This window comes from Natrix helvetica (assembly GCF_964273705.1).
Source record: "Natrix helvetica genome assembly, chromosome: 3".
NCBI lineage: Eukaryota > Metazoa > Chordata > Lepidosauria > Squamata > Natricidae > Natrix > Natrix helvetica.
Genome location: NC_138549.1, coordinates 88,259,186 through 88,280,030, shown reverse-complemented (window position 1 = coordinate 88,280,030; position 20,845 = coordinate 88,259,186). Strand labels below are relative to the sequence as shown.

At 41.7% G+C, this 20,845-nt stretch overlaps 1 protein-coding gene across 2 annotated transcripts in view; it reads left to right on the top strand.

Moving 5' to 3' along the window:
* The first annotated feature begins 1,127 nt into the window (after positions 1 to 1,127).
* Positions 1,128 to 20,845, top strand: part of BTBD8 (BTB domain containing 8) — a 60,162-nt gene continuing 40,444 nt past the window's right edge. For both annotated transcript variants that reach the window (XM_081949572.1, XM_081949573.1), the window contains exons 1-4: positions 1,128 to 1,530; positions 4,659 to 4,856; positions 10,440 to 10,726; positions 19,132 to 19,234. In XM_081949572.1, the coding sequence (XP_081805698.1) occupies positions 1,385 to 1,530; positions 4,659 to 4,856; positions 10,440 to 10,726; positions 19,132 to 19,234 (734 nt within the window). In that variant the 5' untranslated portion in view covers positions 1,128 to 1,384. The remainder of the gene's footprint in view (positions 1,531 to 4,658; positions 4,857 to 10,439; positions 10,727 to 19,131; positions 19,235 to 20,845) is intronic.

Here is a 20,845-nt window from a genome sequence, read left to right as displayed (position 1 = left end):
ATAAAGGTTTCCTGAGATAACCATTTAATACTAAAAAGTCCAAAATGTGATTTTCTGAAAAATAACTTAGCATGTTGACTTTTACTTGCATCTACAAATGGGTATGGCCGGTCTACAAACTTAGTACATAATGAAAGAGTCCAAGACATTTAAATTCTAATGGTATATATATATATATCTAGAACAAATTTTGAAGTATTGTTTTCTCAAAACATTCCAAGCCTGTTTGGAACCTAATGCAAAAAGTAGCCAGGCAATCATATAGATCAGTTTTAAGATAGATGAGGACGCACATTGGAAGGTCAAGAATTCTTAAGTGAACCAGGAATGTTTTTGATGTTGTTGTGACATCTCAACTCGAAACTTAACAGTTGAATTAACAATAACTGAAAGCTTTTCCCATCCTTTCTCAAGCCATCTCTTAGAAACAAGATCAGAGAAACAAGCTCAGTCATCAAATCTTGTAAATACAGGATTAAAGGCATTCAAATCAATATCTATGGTTGTTTTTCCTGAGCCTTGCCATGTTTGTGTGTGTGTGAATAGTTGATCCTTTATGCCTTCCAAACTAGATAATGGACACAAATCCTTTTGAATGAATTATGGGTCTGCTTATGGTAACTTATCATAATGTATTGAGATTCTCATACTCTTAATTTTTATTCCAGAGTCAGGTTCATCCAGTATTCTCTCTACCAAGTGTTCATTTTCTTTCCCTATCCAGTTGTTTATATAAGATCTTTTCTGTAAACAGAAATGATTTATAGATCTATAATTTCAACTCTTATATATCTATTATATCTAGATATCTAGATAGATAGATAGATAGATAGATAGATAGATAGATAGATAGATAGATAGATAGATAGATAGATAGATAGATAGATAGATGATAGATAGATAGATTGATTCTCTCTATCCGATCACTCGCTACAGCAATCTACACAAGAAATACCCTCCGCCATGTGTTCCACAGGACGGTAAACAACAGGGAGGCGGGGATTTAAGTCATTCCTTTTGAGTACGGCACACCGCGATTGGTCTACGTCTCTCCACTTTGCCCAATGAGAACGAAGAAGCGGGATGATCTTCGGCAGGACTCGGATCAAACATGTTTCCGGCGTTAGTGAAACTGCTGCCCGTTCCAAGCCATTCCTTCTCGCCTGAGCAAAGCGCGATCGCCGCGAACACGAAGCGGCGTGGTTGTTTTGAGAGGGCAACAAAGGGAAGCGTTTAGCGCAAAAAGGGGTTTCCGACGTCCTTCCAAGGCCGGCGTTTGGAGCCGTCTGCTTATGAGTAAACCCCGCCACTGGGGTGACACATCCGATCTCCAGGCCAAAAGAGCCTATGCCGCCCCGCCGCCGATTGGTTCTTAATTCATGCCATGGCGCGTTGTGGGGGGGACTCGATCTCCAGAGGCTCCGGAGGTCCCCGGGAAGAATCGGGAAGAAAAGGCGGCGAGAGGGGTTCCGCGGAAAGACGGAGGCTGAAAGAGTTGGTGGCGGAACAACTGAGACGCGATATGGAAAGGTAAAAAAATTAAAAAGCCAGGATATCACAGTGACGCTGTTTTGCACATCACCCCCTCACAAAAGGAGATCTGTGGAAACCCACGTGGGCGTGTCACTGCAGCAGAGTCGCGCTGAAAAACCTGGATTTGCACCGAGTCAAATGCATTCACACGTGCAGTCTGTAAACACGACATCTACCCGCGGTTTTCTTTGAATTTTTATAGTCACAGGAGAGTGGGTTGTCACTTTCTCTTCTCTGGTCCTGGTCCTCTTTGGGGAAGAAAATGTGACGCTTTGAAGATTGAGGGAGGAAAAGAATGCTAGTTGAAACAGTGTTTGCTCAGATTACGGTAGATCTACTATTGCCACCGTGTAGAAAAACAAAGGTTTTCCTCTGCTTGGCAACCAACTGTTGCTAAAGCATCAGGAGCCACATTAGTCAAAAGGGAGATAATTCCTCAGTAGTCTCTCTCTGAAAACAACAAGAAGACACCCAGGGGAACCCCCAAAACAGACCATAGTACCTTCCTGTGTGTTTCCCAGCAACTGACCTTTGTAAATAACACTGAGTAATACACCTACAGCCTTAAGAAGTGAAGCCTGCAGCAGCAGAAGTAAAATAGCGCATCAGTAAAACTCCCCAGAGGTCAATAGGATTTGATGAATGTTGACCATGTTAAAGCCTGGTGAGAAAAAGATTAGTAGAGTTTTCTATATAAAATTTGGCATTGGATGGGTACCAATACAGAACAGTTGGGTTCATCAATCTATCTGAAAAGGCATTTAGAGTGTCAACAGAACACACAACTTGGTTCACCTGGAAGATGGTATTCTCTTAACAGTTCTGGAATATTGAGGGCAAAAATCCAAAATGGTGGGTTTTTTTGTATTTATGAGATGTTTGGAATTTTGGGATAATGACCAGGAAGAGCCTGACCATTCATAATATATTACTTTCACAATAGGCAGACTTGTGCATTATCTCCCCACCAGCCTTTCTATCACTTCACCCTAACTAGCGTTTTGCTCCATCATTTTCACTTAGTCAGAATATGAACGGGCAGAAACGTATCGGAAAATAAAGATTATGTGTTAGGGCTTGACTTTGGAGCCTGCTCACTTCCCATTTCATTTTTTTAAGAATCTAAAATAAAGACTCTAAAGAATCTAAAATAACTCACTTGAAACGCACTAAGAAATTGAGAGTGGCTTAGGTTGAACTGAGTACCTCCTGAAAGCTTGCAAATAGTCTCAGTGTAGAAAATAACAAACTCTGAAAATAGCTTGAGTCGGCCATGTTTTGGGACACCTCTAAAGGCCTATGTAATAATTAAGAAATTGATAAATTGTTTTTGTCTCTCTTTTATGCTTTTTTCATTACTTTTTAAAAGGCAAATTTGCATATTAGTTTACTTGCAAATGCAAATGCAAATAGAATAAGAAAGGCTGCCCCAATATTATCTTTCCTTACCAAGTAAAGAAATTCCCCCCAAAGGACACAAAAAATAAAAGGGGATATCCAAAGGGGATGCAGTGGTAAACAAGAAGGAGGTATTTTAGTCACAGGAACGAAGACATGATTGATTTAAGGCTCTTTGCTGCTCCAATAAGAAGGTAGATAAAGTTGCTACTAATGTTAGTAATTTCACTGATTGAGCAAATTTTGTCCAGCGTAAACATGAAGCTATGTTCACATGATCTATTTGTGGTAGAACTAGAAAAGAGAAGATATTTGAAAATATACATTAGAATTCATGATCCAAACCTTATTTTACATACAAACATACATACCATTCACGTACATTCAGCTAGATCCTCTAGAATTTGCTTTTCTTGTTATGGAGGCTTCTGAAAGCCATGACCATTCCTAAATCAGAAGACCCTATTCATTCATACCTTGGTCACCTCTTCCATCAGTTGAGGTTAACTCATTCTCACCGGGTTGCCCTAGAAAATCATATTGGGTAGTTAAGAGTGCTTTTTATTTTCTCTGAGTAATGGCACCATCATTAGAAGTCCTCTAGTTGCCACTGGCTCTGGATGCAATTCAAGATGCCAGTTGTCACATTTAAAGCCCCACATAGCTCAGGACCTGGTTATCTGTGGGACCACCTCTTAGCAGTTTTTCCTTATCTAATAAAATCTAGTTGAGAATGAACCATCTGAATTTCATCCTTGCTGTCTTCAGGATCCATGAGGATGTGCTTTTTCTGTAGCTGTCCCCCTTGAGAATAGTGCTATTACAGGGGTGTTAAAACTCGATTTCATTGAGGGTTGTGTTTGACCGCAGGGGGGGGGAGCATGGCCAGCTTGACGTCACTCGTGTTGGGGGTGCCTGTGGTGGACTGAGTGCTCTGCCAGCAAAAATGTGCTCCCAAGCTCCGTTTTCAGCTGTGACGGCCTCCTACACCCTCTGCCAGCAAAAAAAAGGAGCTTGGGGTACGCGCGTGCGGCCCTCCTGAGCTCCGTTTTTGCTGGCAGAGGCACTGTGGGCTGCTCCTTTGCTGTTTCCAGGTCGGGCGGGCCAGATTAAACACCCCACAGGCCAGATCCGGTCTGCGAGCCTTCATTTTGACACCCCTGTGCTATTAGGTGCGAAAGACATGAGGTTTCAGTTAAGCTGATTTATTGCTAAAAGCCTATGCAAAGGAATCTCCTCAACTAATTATCAGTATCTGGTTAGAATTAGATAAGGGTCAACAGCACTCAAGGAGGGGTTGCTTGTGAACATGTAGGGATTCTAGGCTGGGCTTCCTTTCACTCTGCTGCCAGATTCTGCCATTCTTTCTCCTACAAGTGCTCCACTAGAAGTCAGATTCACACCAAATCCTGTTGGCATCCAGGAAAGCCATCAAGATCTAGATGTTACAAAGATCTTCATTCCCACTAGGGATTGATGGTAGAGCAAGATATTTTCCTGAGTACATTACAGCTGTTTGTTGCAATATTGTTGTTTTCCACAGTGAGTCAATGGGTAGGAAATTTATTGTTATTGGGCTTGAGTTTTATGTGTTTTTTATTCTTTCTGTTTTCCTTTTATATCATTTGTAAGCACCTATATTTCAAAGCAAGATAGATACAGCAGTTTATTTCAATCTGCAAGCATCCCTTTGTCTTATTTGTGAAGTTTTTTCTATTCTATTGCAGACTTCTTGAAGAAGAAATCCAAACCGACATCACTTTCTATGTGGGCAATACACTCTTCAAAGCTCACAAAGCAGTACTTTTAGCAAGAGTTCCAAATTTCTTTCTGCATGTTGTTGGAAGACATTTAAATACTTGTAACAACTGTGAAGCTTTAAAACTGCAATATTTGGAACCTTCTGAATTTAAAGCTTTCCTACAGTAAGTTTCTTCTTATTCTTCTCATTCTTCTCATTGCATTTTAAATTGCATTTCAAACGGAAATTATGATTTTGTATGAAAAGTTAAGAAATCCATTCAGCCGCCCGATTATATTCAGAATTTTTTCTCTACTGCAAGGATAGATCTAACTCTTGGGTTGCATATTAAGACACTTTTTTTGTTTATTTTTCCCTGACCTGCAGTTTCCTGGAGCTCTATTTTCCAAAAATTAACGTTTAAATTTGAAAAATATCATGTTACATATATTCCAATGCATCTTATAATTGGTAAAATTTGGATAAAAGTAAGTTGTCCTACAGAGTGGGGTCTAGATTGTGATCTCAGCATAGCTGAATATGTCTTTAAATGTCCTGTGTCATACTAGCCTTAATGTGCCAAAATTAACTAATACTATTCTTACCATTAGCAGAGAATTCTGCATTTAGCACTGGTATGACTAAGACTGTTAACCTAGGCTACTTTTTCTTCTCTTACTAAAAATATTGCATAAAATCCATGATTGATGAAGTCATGACAAGCAATAGAGATGAATATTTATAGGCCCATCTGTTTATAAACATGGCACAGGAAAAATTATAATTTAAAATGTAGGAAGAATAAATGGCAAAGAACATCAGCTAAGAAATGAAGTAAAAGTCAGTTAGTCAGTCGGTTGGCTGGTTGGCCAGTTGATTGGTTGGTTGGTTGGTTAGAACATTTATATATCCACCCATCTTCCAGCCAACTCTGGGCAGCTCCTAATCAAAAGTTACAACAACATATCAAATCATATTAAAACTATACAGTTAAACAGATGAAATCATTCAAAACAACAAAGACCTGGCACCAAGTCAAACCTTCAGAAGCCCAGTCTTCAAAGCTTAACAGAAGTCTAAGAAGGTTAGAGACCTTCCGAACTTGAAGGGCAAACTCCACAGGGCAGGGTCTGCCATGGAAAAAGCATGCTTCCTAACTTCCACCAGATGGCAATATTTAGGATAAACGAGCACATCCACTATATCTAATTTGGTAGGGTTAGATGTCCTTAGGGAAAGAGGATTCTGCAGATATCTTGGCCCTGTGCCATATAAGGCTTTAAAGGTGATGACCAGCACCTTGATGATTTGCAATATAATAATATAAAATTATCTAATAATATTAAATATAAAAATTAATATTGTAAGCTGCCTAGAGTTTACCTTGTGGTAAGATGGCCAGCTAATAACTTTAAATAAATAAATAATTTTAAATAAATAAACAATAAGATATGGTATAAAATAGATTTGCTTATATTTCCTTGTTTCCTCTTATTCCTATCCTTAATTGCATCTCACTACCGTGTTTCCCCGAAAATAAGACAGGGTCTTATTTTCTTTTGACACTCCAAATAAGAGTTTGGCCTTATTTTCGGGGAGGTCTTATTATTTTCCAGGTGCAGGAGGAAACAAGCCCACCAGCCCCACCCTCTCTGTCCCACCACCTGCTTGCCTGCGTTCACAATGACCCAAGTTCTCCTTGCATCCTGGCCTTCGCCTGCCCTGCTTGCTGGCTGCCAAACAGCTGACTGTGCTGCTCTGGCCTTGCGGGGGGGGCTCTTCCTGGCAGAACACACACACACACACACGCCCTCCCCGTCCAAGGCAGCCACATCCCTTCACTAACTTGCTTTCCAGCTCCATTCTTCGCTCCATGTGCAGGACAAGAAAAGTAGACTGTGTTCCTATGGTCAAAAAAAAAAAAAAAAAAAAAACCAGAAAATACCTTTCAACTTCTCGCAAAAAAATAAAAATAAAAAAGATCTCACGAAGTTGGAAGTAGTCCCACAAACTACTTTTCTTACCTTGCATGTGGCAGTGGAGAATGGAGCAGGAAAGCAGGTTAGTGGAAGGATGTAGCTGCCTTGGGAGTGGGCGGGGGGTTAGGGATCTCTCTCTCACACACCCACACATCATCCTTTCCTTGGGAGCTCTGCACAGACGCAGAGAAGGCTTCGGATAGAGCATTTGGGGGATGTTCATCTGCGCTGAGATCCCAAGGAAAGAACGATTGCCAGGAAAGGGGGGGGGGATTTTGCCTCTTATCCTATTCTGAGTCTGTGCTGAGCTTCAGAACAGGATAAGAGGAAGTAAAATCTCCCCTCCCCATTTTCAAGCGGTTTGCAAAAATGCCCCATTCCGATCCTGCAATCCTGGATAATGTGAAGGCTTGGAATGGGGCGTTTTTGCAAACCGCTTGAAAATGGAGAGGGGGGATTTTGTCTCTTATCCTGTTCTAAGTCAGGTTGAGAGGCAGGAATATCCTCCTCCACATTTTCAAGCCATTTGCAGAAACGCCCCATTTCGAGCCTTCAATGTGAATATGCAGGTGAGAAGCAACCTCCTGTAGGCATGGAAATCCATACACTTGGGACATTGGAAGAAGCCTTGTGAGGAGACGCTGCTGTCAAAATGCAGGAAATCCCCTCCCCCCCTGCAGAATGTCCTTTCAAAGAGGAGTTTCACCAGGACGAAGAGGTGGCTGAAGGTGGCGTTTGTGTCCCCTTCATCTTGGTGAAACTCCTCTTTGAAAGAACAATCTGCAGGTGGGGGGGGGGGATTTCCTGCACACCAGCAGCGGTGTCTCCTCGCAGGGCTTCTTCCGATGTCCCAGGTGTATTGATTTCCATGCCTTCCTTTCCTGTTACGTGGATGGAATTGCCTGCTGTGACTGTCACCATTAGGTAAGGAAGGCATGAGGCACTTGGGTTGTGTTGGTTGGCCTCCGGCTTCTTTTGCAGCCGCAATTGGCTGCAAAAGCGACCTATGTTTGCTGTAGGCGGAGGCCTGAGCGGCACCCGTGAATCAGCTGCTTTGTGAATGGAGCGGCTCAGCTGATCCGATTAAGGGTCCAAGAAGCCCTGAGGTGACTGGGGAAGGGAAGGGCTGCCCCCTATTCTGGCTAAACCCACCCCTTCGCTGGGGCTTATTTTCGGCAGAGGGCTTATATTTTTGCCCATCCCAAAAATCTGGCATGGCCTTATTTTCAGGACATGTCTTATTTTCGGGGAAACACGGGTACCTCCTCATTGACTGTACTTTACATAAAGTTGCTTACTCTGAAAGGAAATAGCATGATGGGGTATGTATAGTATCTATGTATGTTTATTTAGATATTCCAGTCTGTTGTTATATGTTTATTAGTTTCAAATGCACTGACCAAACATACATGATTATTAATGTAGTCACAAAATGCTTTTGAAACCACATTCATGCAGATAACTACGTATTCTAAAAGAGATTGTTTATTTGGGGCATTTTTAGGGCTTCGTGCTATTATTTTAAAAAATAACAAAAAATGTATATATAGTAGTGCAGCTTTTGAAAATAAATGGCTTTTTCTCCGTATAGAAATGATGATCGCAGCTAGTTACGCTTTCTGCAAATTTGAAATGCTAACCTTTATTTAAACTTGTCATACTTAGATTCGCAGTTCTCACCAAAATCTGTTGAGTAATGAACCCAGCAAATATAAATCCAAATATAAATTCTTACATTAAGGGCAGTGTAATGGTATTTGGGAATGACCTTGGAAAGAACTACGGCCAGGATGAGAGGCAGTTTAGCCCTTAGAAGGAATGTGGGCATGGCAATTATCTCAGTGGTTCTCATGGTTCCTTAAGAGCAATGGGGGGAGAAATGTTCTTTCAGACTTTCAAGATTGATATCAACCGTGAGGCATAGTGTAGACAGGAAACACGCCCAGGTGAACTAATTCTACTTTTTTTTGTAAAAGAATCTTATAAGTCTTGTCTTCCAAGGTCTTTCCCACATACAGTTATAGGCAGAGACTGGTAAGATAGAAACCAAAGCCAAAAAAAAACCCTTATGCACATTTCTTGGTCATATCCAAAGGCTAGCAGGAGACTGGCCAAGTATCTATTGACTTTGGGAGTTTGGAGAGAAAAAGCCTAGAGTTTAAATTGTGAAGCTCAGTTTTATAGATATATAGGCTCTGACTTCATTGCACTCTTTGGACAATCAATTGGGTTAGAAGCTTCATTCTTGTCAGCAATAAATTTTATAAGCTAGACAAGTCATGTCTGAGAATCTTTTGCCCAGACTAATCAATCCTGCATGTGGGGTTTGGAGAGTCATGATTTAATACTGAGCTCAGATGTGAATCTGGACAGCTTGATTGCCCATAATTACTGCTATCAGTATGGGAGGTGAGGCTTCATCTAGAGCAGTGTTTTTCAACCTTGGCAACTTGAAGATGTCTGGACTTCAACTCCCAGAATTCCCCAGCCAGCGAATGCTGGCTGGGGAATTCTGGGAGTTGAAGTCCAGACATCTTCAAGTTGCCAAGGTTGAAAAACACTGATCTAGAGAACTGTGATTCAGCTTCTGGGAGCCCCGCTAACTGTTGATAAAGTTTGCTATGTCTTGCTTTCGATTCAGAACCAAGTGGTGACCAGATGGACCAATTAGTTCAGATGAAAAACTAACTGACGGATTAGGGGCACATGGGACAAAATCTACCACCGCTGGTGTTCTGTGGACCAATTTCAGCATCCTGTACTTGTTGGAGTAGCTCCAGTCCCATCAGGGAGCACTAGCACTTTTGCTTAACAAATATGAGAAGAAATCAGGCAACTGAACTACCTTCCTTGCTTAATGGAACTATACATCCTTAAAATTGGATGGCATCCCCGCAGGCAGAACTAGCTTAGAATTTTAAATTAGCTCAATGGCTGAGATTCAAAAAGAGTTTGGTAGCAGCTTTTGAGACTAGCCATTTTATTTAAAATTCATGGGTGAAGCTAACTTCATCAAATGCATCCACAAATGCTTATGCTTCAAATAAAATTATTAGCCTCGAAAGGTGCTACTCTTTTCGCTCAGAAAGTGCTCTGAATTTTAATAGTCATATATTGTCATGGTTCTCTTCCTAAAATGTCACCAGTGACCGAGAGAGAACTGTAAAATGGGCACAACATCTGCCTTCTGATTCAGAACAGCCTGCATTTGGACAACGATGTTAATTTTGTAGCAGGCCTGAGAGTTAATTCAAAGATCCAGTTGAACAAGTAACTGTCAGCCATGATATTCATCACTTCTGGTGGAGTAAACATTCAGTACGCTGCTGAGTTTCAGCTTTTAACTCGGGACATGGGGCAAAAAATTGACCAGTTCAGATGAAATAAGGGATGAATTTACTCATTAAAGCACAGTCCAGAATATTATAGCACTAATCCAAGTTTCCTTGGGAAAAGCCTCTTGGAAATTCAAAGTATTATTTAATTTTATGTATCTTTTTTATTTTGTCTGTTTTGACCTTGTGTCCCATCGAAAGGGCAGTCAGTCTATGTAACATTGAAAAACAAAACAAAAAATAATAACAATGTGGAAGGGCATATTCATAAAAAAGAAACCATCTTAAAATTCTTATGTCAAACCATTTGAATTATGCAATGTCCAATATTGTGTTGTACAGTGAGATGATGTTATGTAGGTGTAATTGGAAAGGAAAATCCCACTTAGATTAATGGAAGTTATTGCCAAAACACTGTCAGATGGATTGGAGCCTGACACGTTCTGTTCCTAGGGCTGCATATTCATCGGACAGAATCATTACAGAGGAAGAACAAGAGATTCTAAGTAAAAAAGTTTCAACGCCTGAATTAGCGAAAGAAAATGAAGAGTTAAAAAATGGCGGTTTACACAACGATCAAATATGTACAGAGCAGAGGCTGGGAAACCATGAAAGGACATCTGACCATCACTGGATATTATGCAAGACAGCTGTAGAAACTGAATGTGCTGCGCCTTCTTTCTCTACTAGTGGCATGTCGACGGAAGCTATTGATGCTGAGGGTGAGGTAACTATGTCAGGTGAGATTAAAATGTAATGTGTGAATTGTTATCTAAGACATCAGTTTGTGCTTGTTCACTGCCTCAGACAAATTTACAGCTATTCCACAAACAAGATGAATAATTCACAACTGTAACTTGACTCCTGAGTAAATGTGACTTGCATTAGTCAGACTGGACCAGTGACATTTTTGTCATTGTGTACTGAAAGAGTGCATGTGCGTGTGCGTGTGCACGATAGCATTCAAGCCTGCATCCATAATGCAATGCATGCGTAACCCCCCCCCACATGCTCCATGCATGTGCACGTACCCCCCGCGTGCACCCCACCCCCATGCATGCACCCCCATGCATGTGTGTCTGGTATGACATGAGCACAGAGGGACTGGGGAAGGATTTTAAAATAAGGACTTGTCTGAAAGGTCAATTTTTCATAACAGCAAGAATCAAATTGTAATTTAATTTTAGGTCAGGTACGTGACCTCCTTCAATGCTGGTAATGCAACTGAGCACCTAGTATTTAGAATCAAGGTCTTGCCAAGATTTTGAAGATGCCAAATAATAATCTCCTAATGGAGACCATAATGGCATATTATCAATATAATTTTCATTCCAATACTATATAAAAGTCAACAAATGGGAATAGTTCATTAGCAGTGCATTCTTGCAGAACGATTGGCTTCCAAGAAATAAAATTTTGTGCAAATCTTTTTTTTCATAATTTGTTTGAAATTTATTTTGTACTATATCAAAAGCTTTTTCTGTGTCTAGGGCTGTTTTAGATCTCTCAGAATATATTGTTATATATTACTACCAGTATTCTAACATTACCAGAAGATTGGCATTCTTTCATAAAGATGAATTGGGCGTTGGTTCTTACCTGATACGCTCATTTTCTGGTAGAGTAGCAACAGCAGCCAGACTGGGTATGCTGGGTATTAACCAATCGGACTGAGTCTACACTTATGATGTCATCGGGCCGTTGTGGCTCCTTCCCAATTTCAGATGAAGGAAAACTAGACTCAAGTGAGAATTGTGAGCAAAAAGTGACCATAGTCACCATATCTCTCTCCTCCACACAAGGAATTTCCTCGAGTGACCCATACCAGTCGGGCTGCTGTCTCTACTCTAGCAGAAAATGACCGTATCAAGTAAGGACCAATGCCCATTTTCCTGTTATCGTAGAGACAGCAGCCCGACTGGGACGTACCAAAGACTGGGCTGTGCACTAGGGTGGGAAATAGTAAAAAAGATCTGTTAGGGCACAAGCACTTGTTGTAGCACCCTGCGCCCAAAAACTGCGTCAGCTGACACGTACTTGTCCAACTTGTAATGATGTATGAAGACTGTGGGAGATGCCCAGGTGGCCGCCCGGCAGACTTCTTCCAAAGTGGCTTGAGTGCACCAAGCCGCAGATGTTGCAGCGCTGCGTGTAGAGTGAGCTGTAATGTTTGCAGAGACCTGCAATGGATTGAAGGTCATAAGACAGTTTAATACAGGCTCTTATCCAGCGTCCCAGACTAGACAATGAAGCCTAGGTACCCAAGGAGGCCTGGCAAAAGGAGATGAAGAGAGCTTCCGAGTGGCGGAACGAGGCGGTGCGTCGATGTAGATCTTGAGGGCACGACGTACGTCAAGAGTGTGCCACTTGTGCTCCCTCTCATGATGGGGAGACGGATGGAAATCAGGTAAGGTCAACTCCTGACCTCGGTGGAAACAGCTGTTGACCTTCGGTATGAATGTCGGGTCCAGTCTTAAGACAACTCGGTCTGGATGGAACACGCACAAGTCATGCCTGACTGAAAGAGCAGCCAAATCAGAAATACATCTGGCTGAGGTTACAGCCACCAAAAACAGAGTTTTAAAGGACAACAGTTTCAAAGAAGTGGATCTCATAGGTTCAGAGGGCGCGGAAGTCAAAGCCTCTAGGACATGAGGCAAGTCCCAAGTCGGATATCTATGTATGGCAAGGGGATGCAGGTTGGATGCTCCACGGAGAAATCTCCGGCTCAAGGGGTGAGAAGGCAGATGTTCGATGCCAGGCCGTCCAGAACAGAGGCCAGAGCGGCCACCTGTCAGCGTAGCGTGTTAGGGGTAAGTCCCTGATCAAGCCCCCTCTGCAGGAAGTCCAATATCTGCGGAATGGATGCCCTAAGTGGGTCAACAGTCTGGTTGGAACACCACAGAGCAAAAGTCCGTCACATGGCATCATAAATGCGCTTAGTAGAGCTTCTGTGTGATGCCTGAATGGTAGCAATAACGTCAAGGGAGATGTTATCGACTGTTAAGGCTTGCCACTCAATCGCCATGTGGTTAACTGCAGCCACTGGGGGTCAGGATGACAAACTGACCCTTGGTGTAGAGACAGGAGAGACTGTGGGATGTGCCATGGGGTGGAGATTGACAGTCACTAGATCGGCATATCAAAGCCGGCGTGGCCAATTCGGTGCTAGCAGCAACAGTTCTGCCTCCTGCTCCAGCATTTTTTGAATTACCCTCTGAATGAGGGGAAGGGGAGGAAATGCGCACAGGAGACCCCTGGGCCACTGACATCTGAGAGCATCTACTCCTTCTGCCATGGGGTCCATGAATCTTGAGTAATACCTGGGTACCTGGTTGTTGTCTGCCGTTGCGAACAGGTCTAGAACTGGGAGACCAAACCGTAATGTCAGTCGATGGAAGAGGCTCGGATGGATGGTCCACTCCGCCTGATCTATCGTTGTCTGGCTCAGCCAGTCTGCTTGGACGTTGGAGACCCTTGAGATGTGTTCTGCCCTGAGAGATGACAGGTGAGATTCCACCCACTGGCACAACAGGTTGAACTCCTGCATCAGGGACCAGGAACGAGTTCCCCCCTGTCTGTTTATGTGTGCCTTGGCTGTGGTATTGTCCATGAGGACTAATATGTGACGGGCCTGAACTCTGTTGTGGAAGTGTCTGAGGGCAAGGCGAACTGCCCGCAATTCTAGCCAGTTTATGCTGTTTTGGCTCTCTTTGAGGGACCACTGACCCTGAGCCACTAGGTCCTACATGTGTGCCCCCCATCCTGTCAGACTTGCATCCGTCGTAAGTGTGAGATGGCACGGCTCTCTCTGAACAAGGTCCCTTGCAAAATCGCCAGGGATTGCCGCCATTTGAGAGAGTGTAATACCTGTCTGGGAAGGGGGACCCTGAGAGGAGAGCTGCTCCTGTTGGTCTTTTGATGTGGAAGCATACACCATTGAAGGCTCCTGCTGTGAAACCTGGCCCACCGGACAATCCCGAAGCAGGATACCATCTTGCCCAAGACTTGGGAGAGAAGAAGAAGGGATGCCTTGCGTAGACGTAGCACCTTCCTGACAAGTTGCCTCAGACTGAAAATGCGGTCGTTGAATAGGAACACCCTCTCCGCCATGGTATCTATCAAGACCCCGAGGTGGAGAAGGCGAGTGCTGGGAACGAGGTGACTCTTGTTGAGATTCACCCTGAACCTGTGATTCACGCAAGGCGTGAATGGTGAGGGCGAGATCTCTTTCTGCCTGAACCAGAGACCTGGACAACAAGAGGATGTTGTCCAGGTAACAGAGAATCTGAACTGGGGATGACCTGATGTGGGCGGCTAGTGCTGCCAGTACCTTTGTGAATACTCTGGGGGCAGAGGATAAACCGAAAACTTCGGTAAACTTCTCCCATAGGAGAAGTGGAGATATTTTCGGTGGTCTATGAAGATGGGGCTGTGAAGGTAAGCTTCGGTCAAGTCTACCGACGTGAGGAAATCACCTTTCCTGACCGCCTGGAGGATGGTGTGCAGAGAATGCATTTTGAATTACCGATAGACAATGTGGCGGTTCAATGTTTTTAGATCTAAAATTGCTCTCCATCTCCCGGAATTCTTTGGTACCACAAACAGGCGGGAATAAAAACCCTGCCCTTCCTAATGGGGAGGAACCAGTTGGATGGCCCGGATCTCCAACAGGTGCTGAATGGCCTGTTCCATCAGTGCCCTCTTGCGAGGACACCGAGAGACCAGGCATGGCACGAAGTGTTCCTGGGGGATCGAGAGGAATTCTAGCATGAGACCAAATTTGACAGCTTTGAGTACTCAATTCTCTGTTGTGGTCGCCTCCCAGCGGTGGGCAAAGAACGCCAGGCAGCCTCCGATCGGAAGAGAGTCCAGATAGTCATTTCCTACGTGAAAAATGGCGGGTGCCTCCTCCACGGTAAGATTTCTTGGAGGGGAAACACTGTGTGTTTCTACTGGACCTGTCCTGGTGAGATCCCTGTCTGGGAGTGTAGGATTGGCGTTGTGGACAGGGGAAGGAAGGTCCCCCATCCGCCGGTCGAAAGGGTGACCTCCTATAGAAGGGAGTGGGCCGACTGTCCTGTTTCTTGTAGATGGATGAAAGGACCTTGCGCTTGTCCTTAGATTCTGTGAGGTACTAAGGGAATACCAAATAATTGGGTGCCACTGATTGGGGAGGCTGGTAGGCGCCACTTGGTATGGACATCCGCCTGCCATGGCTTGAGCCAAAGCAGATGCCTGGCCGTGACCGAAGAGGCCATAGCTTTAGAAGCGAATCTAGCAGCATTAAGGGAAGAATCAGCCGCAAATTCAACCACTGCCCTGATCTTGTTGAGATCCCTATGTAACCTAATCTCAGTAGGAGCGATGCGCTCCCGAAGCTGTTCAATCCAAACCAAGGCCGCCCTGGAGAAAAAGGAAGTGGCCGTAGAGGCCCTAGCAGCCCAGGCCTCAGCCTGATAGTTTTTGACTAAGGTTTGATCTGAGCTTTTCTCCTCAGGCTGAGAATTTCCTCAGGGGCTCCAGAGACCACATTAGGTGAAGACAGGGCTGCAACCGGTGCGTCCACTGGGGGAGTCTCAAAGAACTTGGTGAGGTCTGGTGCAATGTTGTAGAGACGTTTGTCAAGGTTGGTCGGCTGTGGGCCCATGCCTGGAGACTCCCACTGCTTCTGAATGACGTTCAGGAATATCTTGGGAACAGGGATCACCTCTTTTTCCACCGTGGGTTCGGTGAATGGGGTACTGGGACCCTCAGTTGAAGCAGGTTCTGCCGGTTTATCCTGTGAAGTAGAAGCTGAAGCACAAGATGGTAAGTTAGCAGCTTTAATGGCCTTAAGAAGAAGAGACTTGAAACAATCAGTTTTGAATAATCCGGTAAAGACAGGGGTATCTGGGGTGACCACCTCATCATCAGACAGGTCTGAGTCCTGCAGGTTATCTTGCTCCCCGCCAATTGAGGCCTGAGAAGTAGAGGCAGAGGGATCAGGTTGCTGAGCCGCAGCAGAAGATTTATGCTTATGGCCATGTGATGGAGCAGGCTGAGGTTGCTGTTATAGGCCAGCAGCCATGACCTGTTTAATGGTTTCAGCAATGATGGTTGCCATATCAGCAGGAGAGGTGTACATTGTGTTGGGGGCCCCAGAGCCATGTGTAACCGGGAGGGAAGCCTGTTCAAAGTTGCGCTCCCTATTGAGAGGGACATCAAAGAAATTGCCTCTGTTGTCAGGTTCCATTGAAGACGAGGACTCTGAAGAAGACAATTCCCCTTCTGAATAGGCCGGTGTGTGTGTGTCAGGGCCCATGGGAGGCAAGACAGGTGGAGCTGGGGATGCCACTTGGTGATCCTTGGAGGGAGGGAGGGAGGGCTGGGCAGTTAGAATATGTTGCTGTTTTTGGGGCCTCTGAAATTCTTTCTCAAGGGCCTTCTGCCTGCGCTCTTCTGCCCTGGTAGTCGCTTTAGAGACCTTGGGGTTTACTCCTGAGGAAGGGGCCTCTTTGGCTTGCCTCTTCCTGCTGCTCTTTGTCCCTAATGGCCCTGCCTCCTCTAATCCTGCATTCGTATCCATAGCTGGATCAGCCATTTCCCCAAACATAAATCAACACCCCAATAAGATAGGCAACGGTGTCACCCGTTTGCTGGCCAGGCGCTCCTTATCCGGTCCACCTGGGTTTTTTGAATTTCCCTCCAATTTGTAGAATAAAGGATTATTTAATGAACCAATTTAAAGGAACAACAATTTTTTTTGGAAAAATTCACCAATTAAAGATATAATTAAATAATTTGGAGGAGAAATCAATTCTCACAGCCAGTCCAGGTTGGACTGAGTCTGAAAACTGGGGAGGAGCCACAAGGGCCCGGTGACATCATAAGTGTAGACTCCGTCCAATTGGTTAATAGATGGAGCATACCCAGTCTGGCTGCTGTCTGTACGATAACAGGAAAATATGCAGGTTTAATTATTTATAATCATACCTTCTGCAATATTCATGCCCTGAAGAGTCTTTTAAAATTCAGTTATATAAGTCTGATAAAATGATACATGGAGTCTTTTCAAAAAACTTTTTTTATGGGAACCAAGATCTCTATGGCTTTTATACCTTTCTTCAAAAATCCAATTATCCTAGTGGTCCTCCCAAATTAAATAAAATCAATGTCTTGCAATGCTGGAAATGGTGACTAAACGAATGAAAATGAGAATCTTACAACGATCTATTTTATTTTCAAAATTAATAGCTGCTTGAGTGGTATCACCACATTTACTGGCATATCTCAGAAATATGGGTCCCTTTAGCGATAAAAGTGAGTATCATGATGAAGCAAATCATGTTAATTTTTTGGTCTGCAGTGCATATAAAAGTTATGTTTACACAATACTATAGTCTTATTAAGTTGGCCATATCATTATGCCTAAAAATATACATACATACATACATACATACAAATACTTTTTTGCTAAAAACACGATTCATCACCTGAGCCTTCGGTGAATCATAATCTTTTGATGGTGGAGGATCTTGTAAAAAAAAAAACCACAATATCTGTGAAGTACAATAAAAGGGGCTATGCATACTGTAATGACAAGTATAGATATTGGAAAATAAATTGCATTTGAATGCAATCATATGTATTATTCTTATCAGTTAAGTCCCCAACAGTTTAACAGATTTAAAAGCATTATACAACTCTAAAATATGATTCCTTATTCAATGTTTCCATACTTTATTCTCTAAATTATTATGATATAAACCTTTCAGATTTTTTTTTCAGAATATATATAGTAGGGTCATAACTTATATAAAAATTTAAATTACCCTCATATGATCATCATATTTCTTCTCCATTTATTTAATGAAAAAATAATCAAAATGCATGTTGGTAATCCAGAATTTAAAATCATCTAGTAATGATATATTAAAATACCATCAGGCACCACTTTGATATTTCTTGCCAAATACTACTAATGCTTTTACTCGATATTGTAATTCTCGAACAAATTAACTATAAATTAGGATACTAAAATTTAAAATAAATAAATTTAAAATAAATTAGGATATATGGCATTTTTTTGTAAAAGTGCTTACTTAGATTAATTTAGTTGACTTGTATATCAACTAAAGATTATATAACCAGCTTGAGAAAAAAAGGATTATATGTAAATACAAAATCTGTAATAATGAAGTTAAAAATAAAACAAAACCCATAACTATATTAATATAATTCTGGGAAATAAAATAACCCACAAAGGGTCACTGTAAAAGTGAAGAAGGAAAAATTGTAATTAAACATTTAGAAAACGATAACACAGTTACTTCTAAAGTCATTCCCAGTGGAGACCTGCCTAGACATCAGATATAGCCATTCTTCCTCTATCCTATGCTGAAAATCCATTTTATTTGAAAGTCAAAAACCTCTTATATTTAATAACTGAATATATACAGAAACACTAAAGACTGAAATGTTGCTCCAATTACAATTTAGATTCTAGACCTTAATTCTAAATAATTAGGAATTTCAGGATCAGAATTTCTTCCTTCTATGCAAAGAGAGAAAATTTGCAGTACAGATAAAGCAGTTATTTATCCCTTGTCTCAGATAGCATGAATAAATGTGGCAAGAAAAGTCGTAAAATGGAGCAAAACTCATTGTTACTAAAGAATGGAAGAATAGGAATTCCCACTATTGCAAAGTAGAATATTTTATACCACTATTGTAAATCCTTACCCAAATTGGTCCTCTCAATTGTTTTGTACTGTGAATCCCAGGATTGTGGTATGTCTTTTTTTGTACTTACTTGTAATGAGAACTTTAGTTTAATCTGTTTTAGGGGTGGCATGTCTATAAAGATTGCCACATAAACTTAAAGATGAAGAATTTATTTATATTAGTTATAAGCTACAGAACTGCATGATTCAGAATCTTATCATTACTCTTGGCAAATTTGAATTTTGTAATACTTTATGTATAGCATGAACACTGCTAAGTTATGGTTCCCTCATATACAAAACTTAAGCATTTGTAGTATATATTTTATCAGTCGAACATTTTAAAAATGTTTTCACCTATTAATGTTTGAATTTCAATACAAGTAAAAAATATATTAGAAAGAGTTTTTTCCCTTTTTGTCTGCTTGATTCCCAAACAGAAATCGCGTCTGGCTTAGGAAAAGACCTGTTGATGCTCTACCAGAATTCTTGGTTTTCAGATATTAATATTTGGATTGATGGAAAACCTTTTGAAGTGCACAGGTACTGTCTTTAAAGACTTTGTGGTGACTTTTATGTGTACAGGAGGGAGAAGGAGGGATTAGGCACAGAGACATTTTATACGACTGTGTACTAAAAAGTTACTGCATCTGTGTAAAGTTGAAAAACCTTGTGATGTCTTCTAGTTCTGATATGGGTAGAGTTACAGTTAGTGTTATGCTTTCTGCATCTATCCAGTATTGTTTCTTGTATGTATTTTGGTAATGTATATTTGTACAGCCTTTAAGAGTGGTGCAATGGCCTAGGGGTGGAGCTCTCGCCTCAGAATCAGGAGACTGAGAGTTCGATCCTAGGTAGAGGCAGATATTTCTCTCTCTGGGCAAACTGAGAATATATCCGCTGAAAAAAACTCCGCATTGGTGACAGGAAGGGCATCCAGCCATTAAAACATTCTGTTAGCTCCATTCAGTTGCCCAGACTACACCCTGCAAGAGATTATGGGATCGTTAAAAGAAGATGATGCATATAACCCTTTATAAAGATTGAAAAAAGTAAAATCAGTTATTAATCCATCAACAATTTAAAATGTCTTGCTTAAAGTGGAAGACAGCTTTGAAGTATAGTAGCTTCAGCCAGGAACTCTTCAGAGTTTTCAAGACACAAAATGTAGAACGTATCATCACTAATGCAAAAGAAAAAATAAGAAACTATACAGATACCTCGGACACCTATTTCTGGATTATTATTATTATTTTTGTTGATATATCGAGGAACTATTGCAGCCCATGGCATAAATAAGAGACGGGAAAAAAGTCAAAGTTATTTAAAAGAGAATATATCAAAATGTTGGGTTCTAGATGTTGCTTGTTTAAAACTACAGAGTAATATTCACATTTTTTTGCCTATTCCAATAGGTTTTTTTTTGAGAACTTTGGCTTACTGTTAATAAGCTAGCATGTTGTTCCCTCAGCAGCATCCTATTGCCAAGCTAAAATTCAATACCACCATTTTTTACTTGCTAAGAATTAAGCCAGGAAACTATTTATTGAGTCATAATGATAGGAAGAAAGGGAGGAGGGATATAGCTAATACAAACCTGCCAGTAAACTTGCAATAGAATAGAATAGAGAAGAAAAAAGAAAAGAAAAGAAAAATTCTTTATTCACCAAATGTTACTAGACACACCAGGAATTTGTCTCCGGTGCATAAGCTCTCAATGTATACAACAACAAAGTGATAGGCCATAGATCATAAGGAATGCATACAATAATTATCATAAGATACAAATAACATTAAGCTAGAGCTTGTGAAAATTTTGATTTATCATACTGTATGAACCCTTCCAATCATAATTGGCGGATACTGCTTATGAAAGCACAGTTGTTGTTTTTCTGAGCTGAATTGAAAACATCTAAGTCTTTAGAAACCAGATAGATACTGTATTTTTCGGAGTATAAAACGCACCAAGATTTGAAAAGGCAAATTAAAAAAAAAGTAGGTGGGTAGATAGAGGGATAGACAGGGAGAGAAAGAGAGAGAAATACAGCAGGTAGGTAGGGAGAGAGAGAGTAGTTAGGTAGGTAGGTAGGTAGATAGATAAAGGGATAGATAGAGAAAGAAAGAAAGAAAAGAGAAATAGCGTGTAGAGGGATA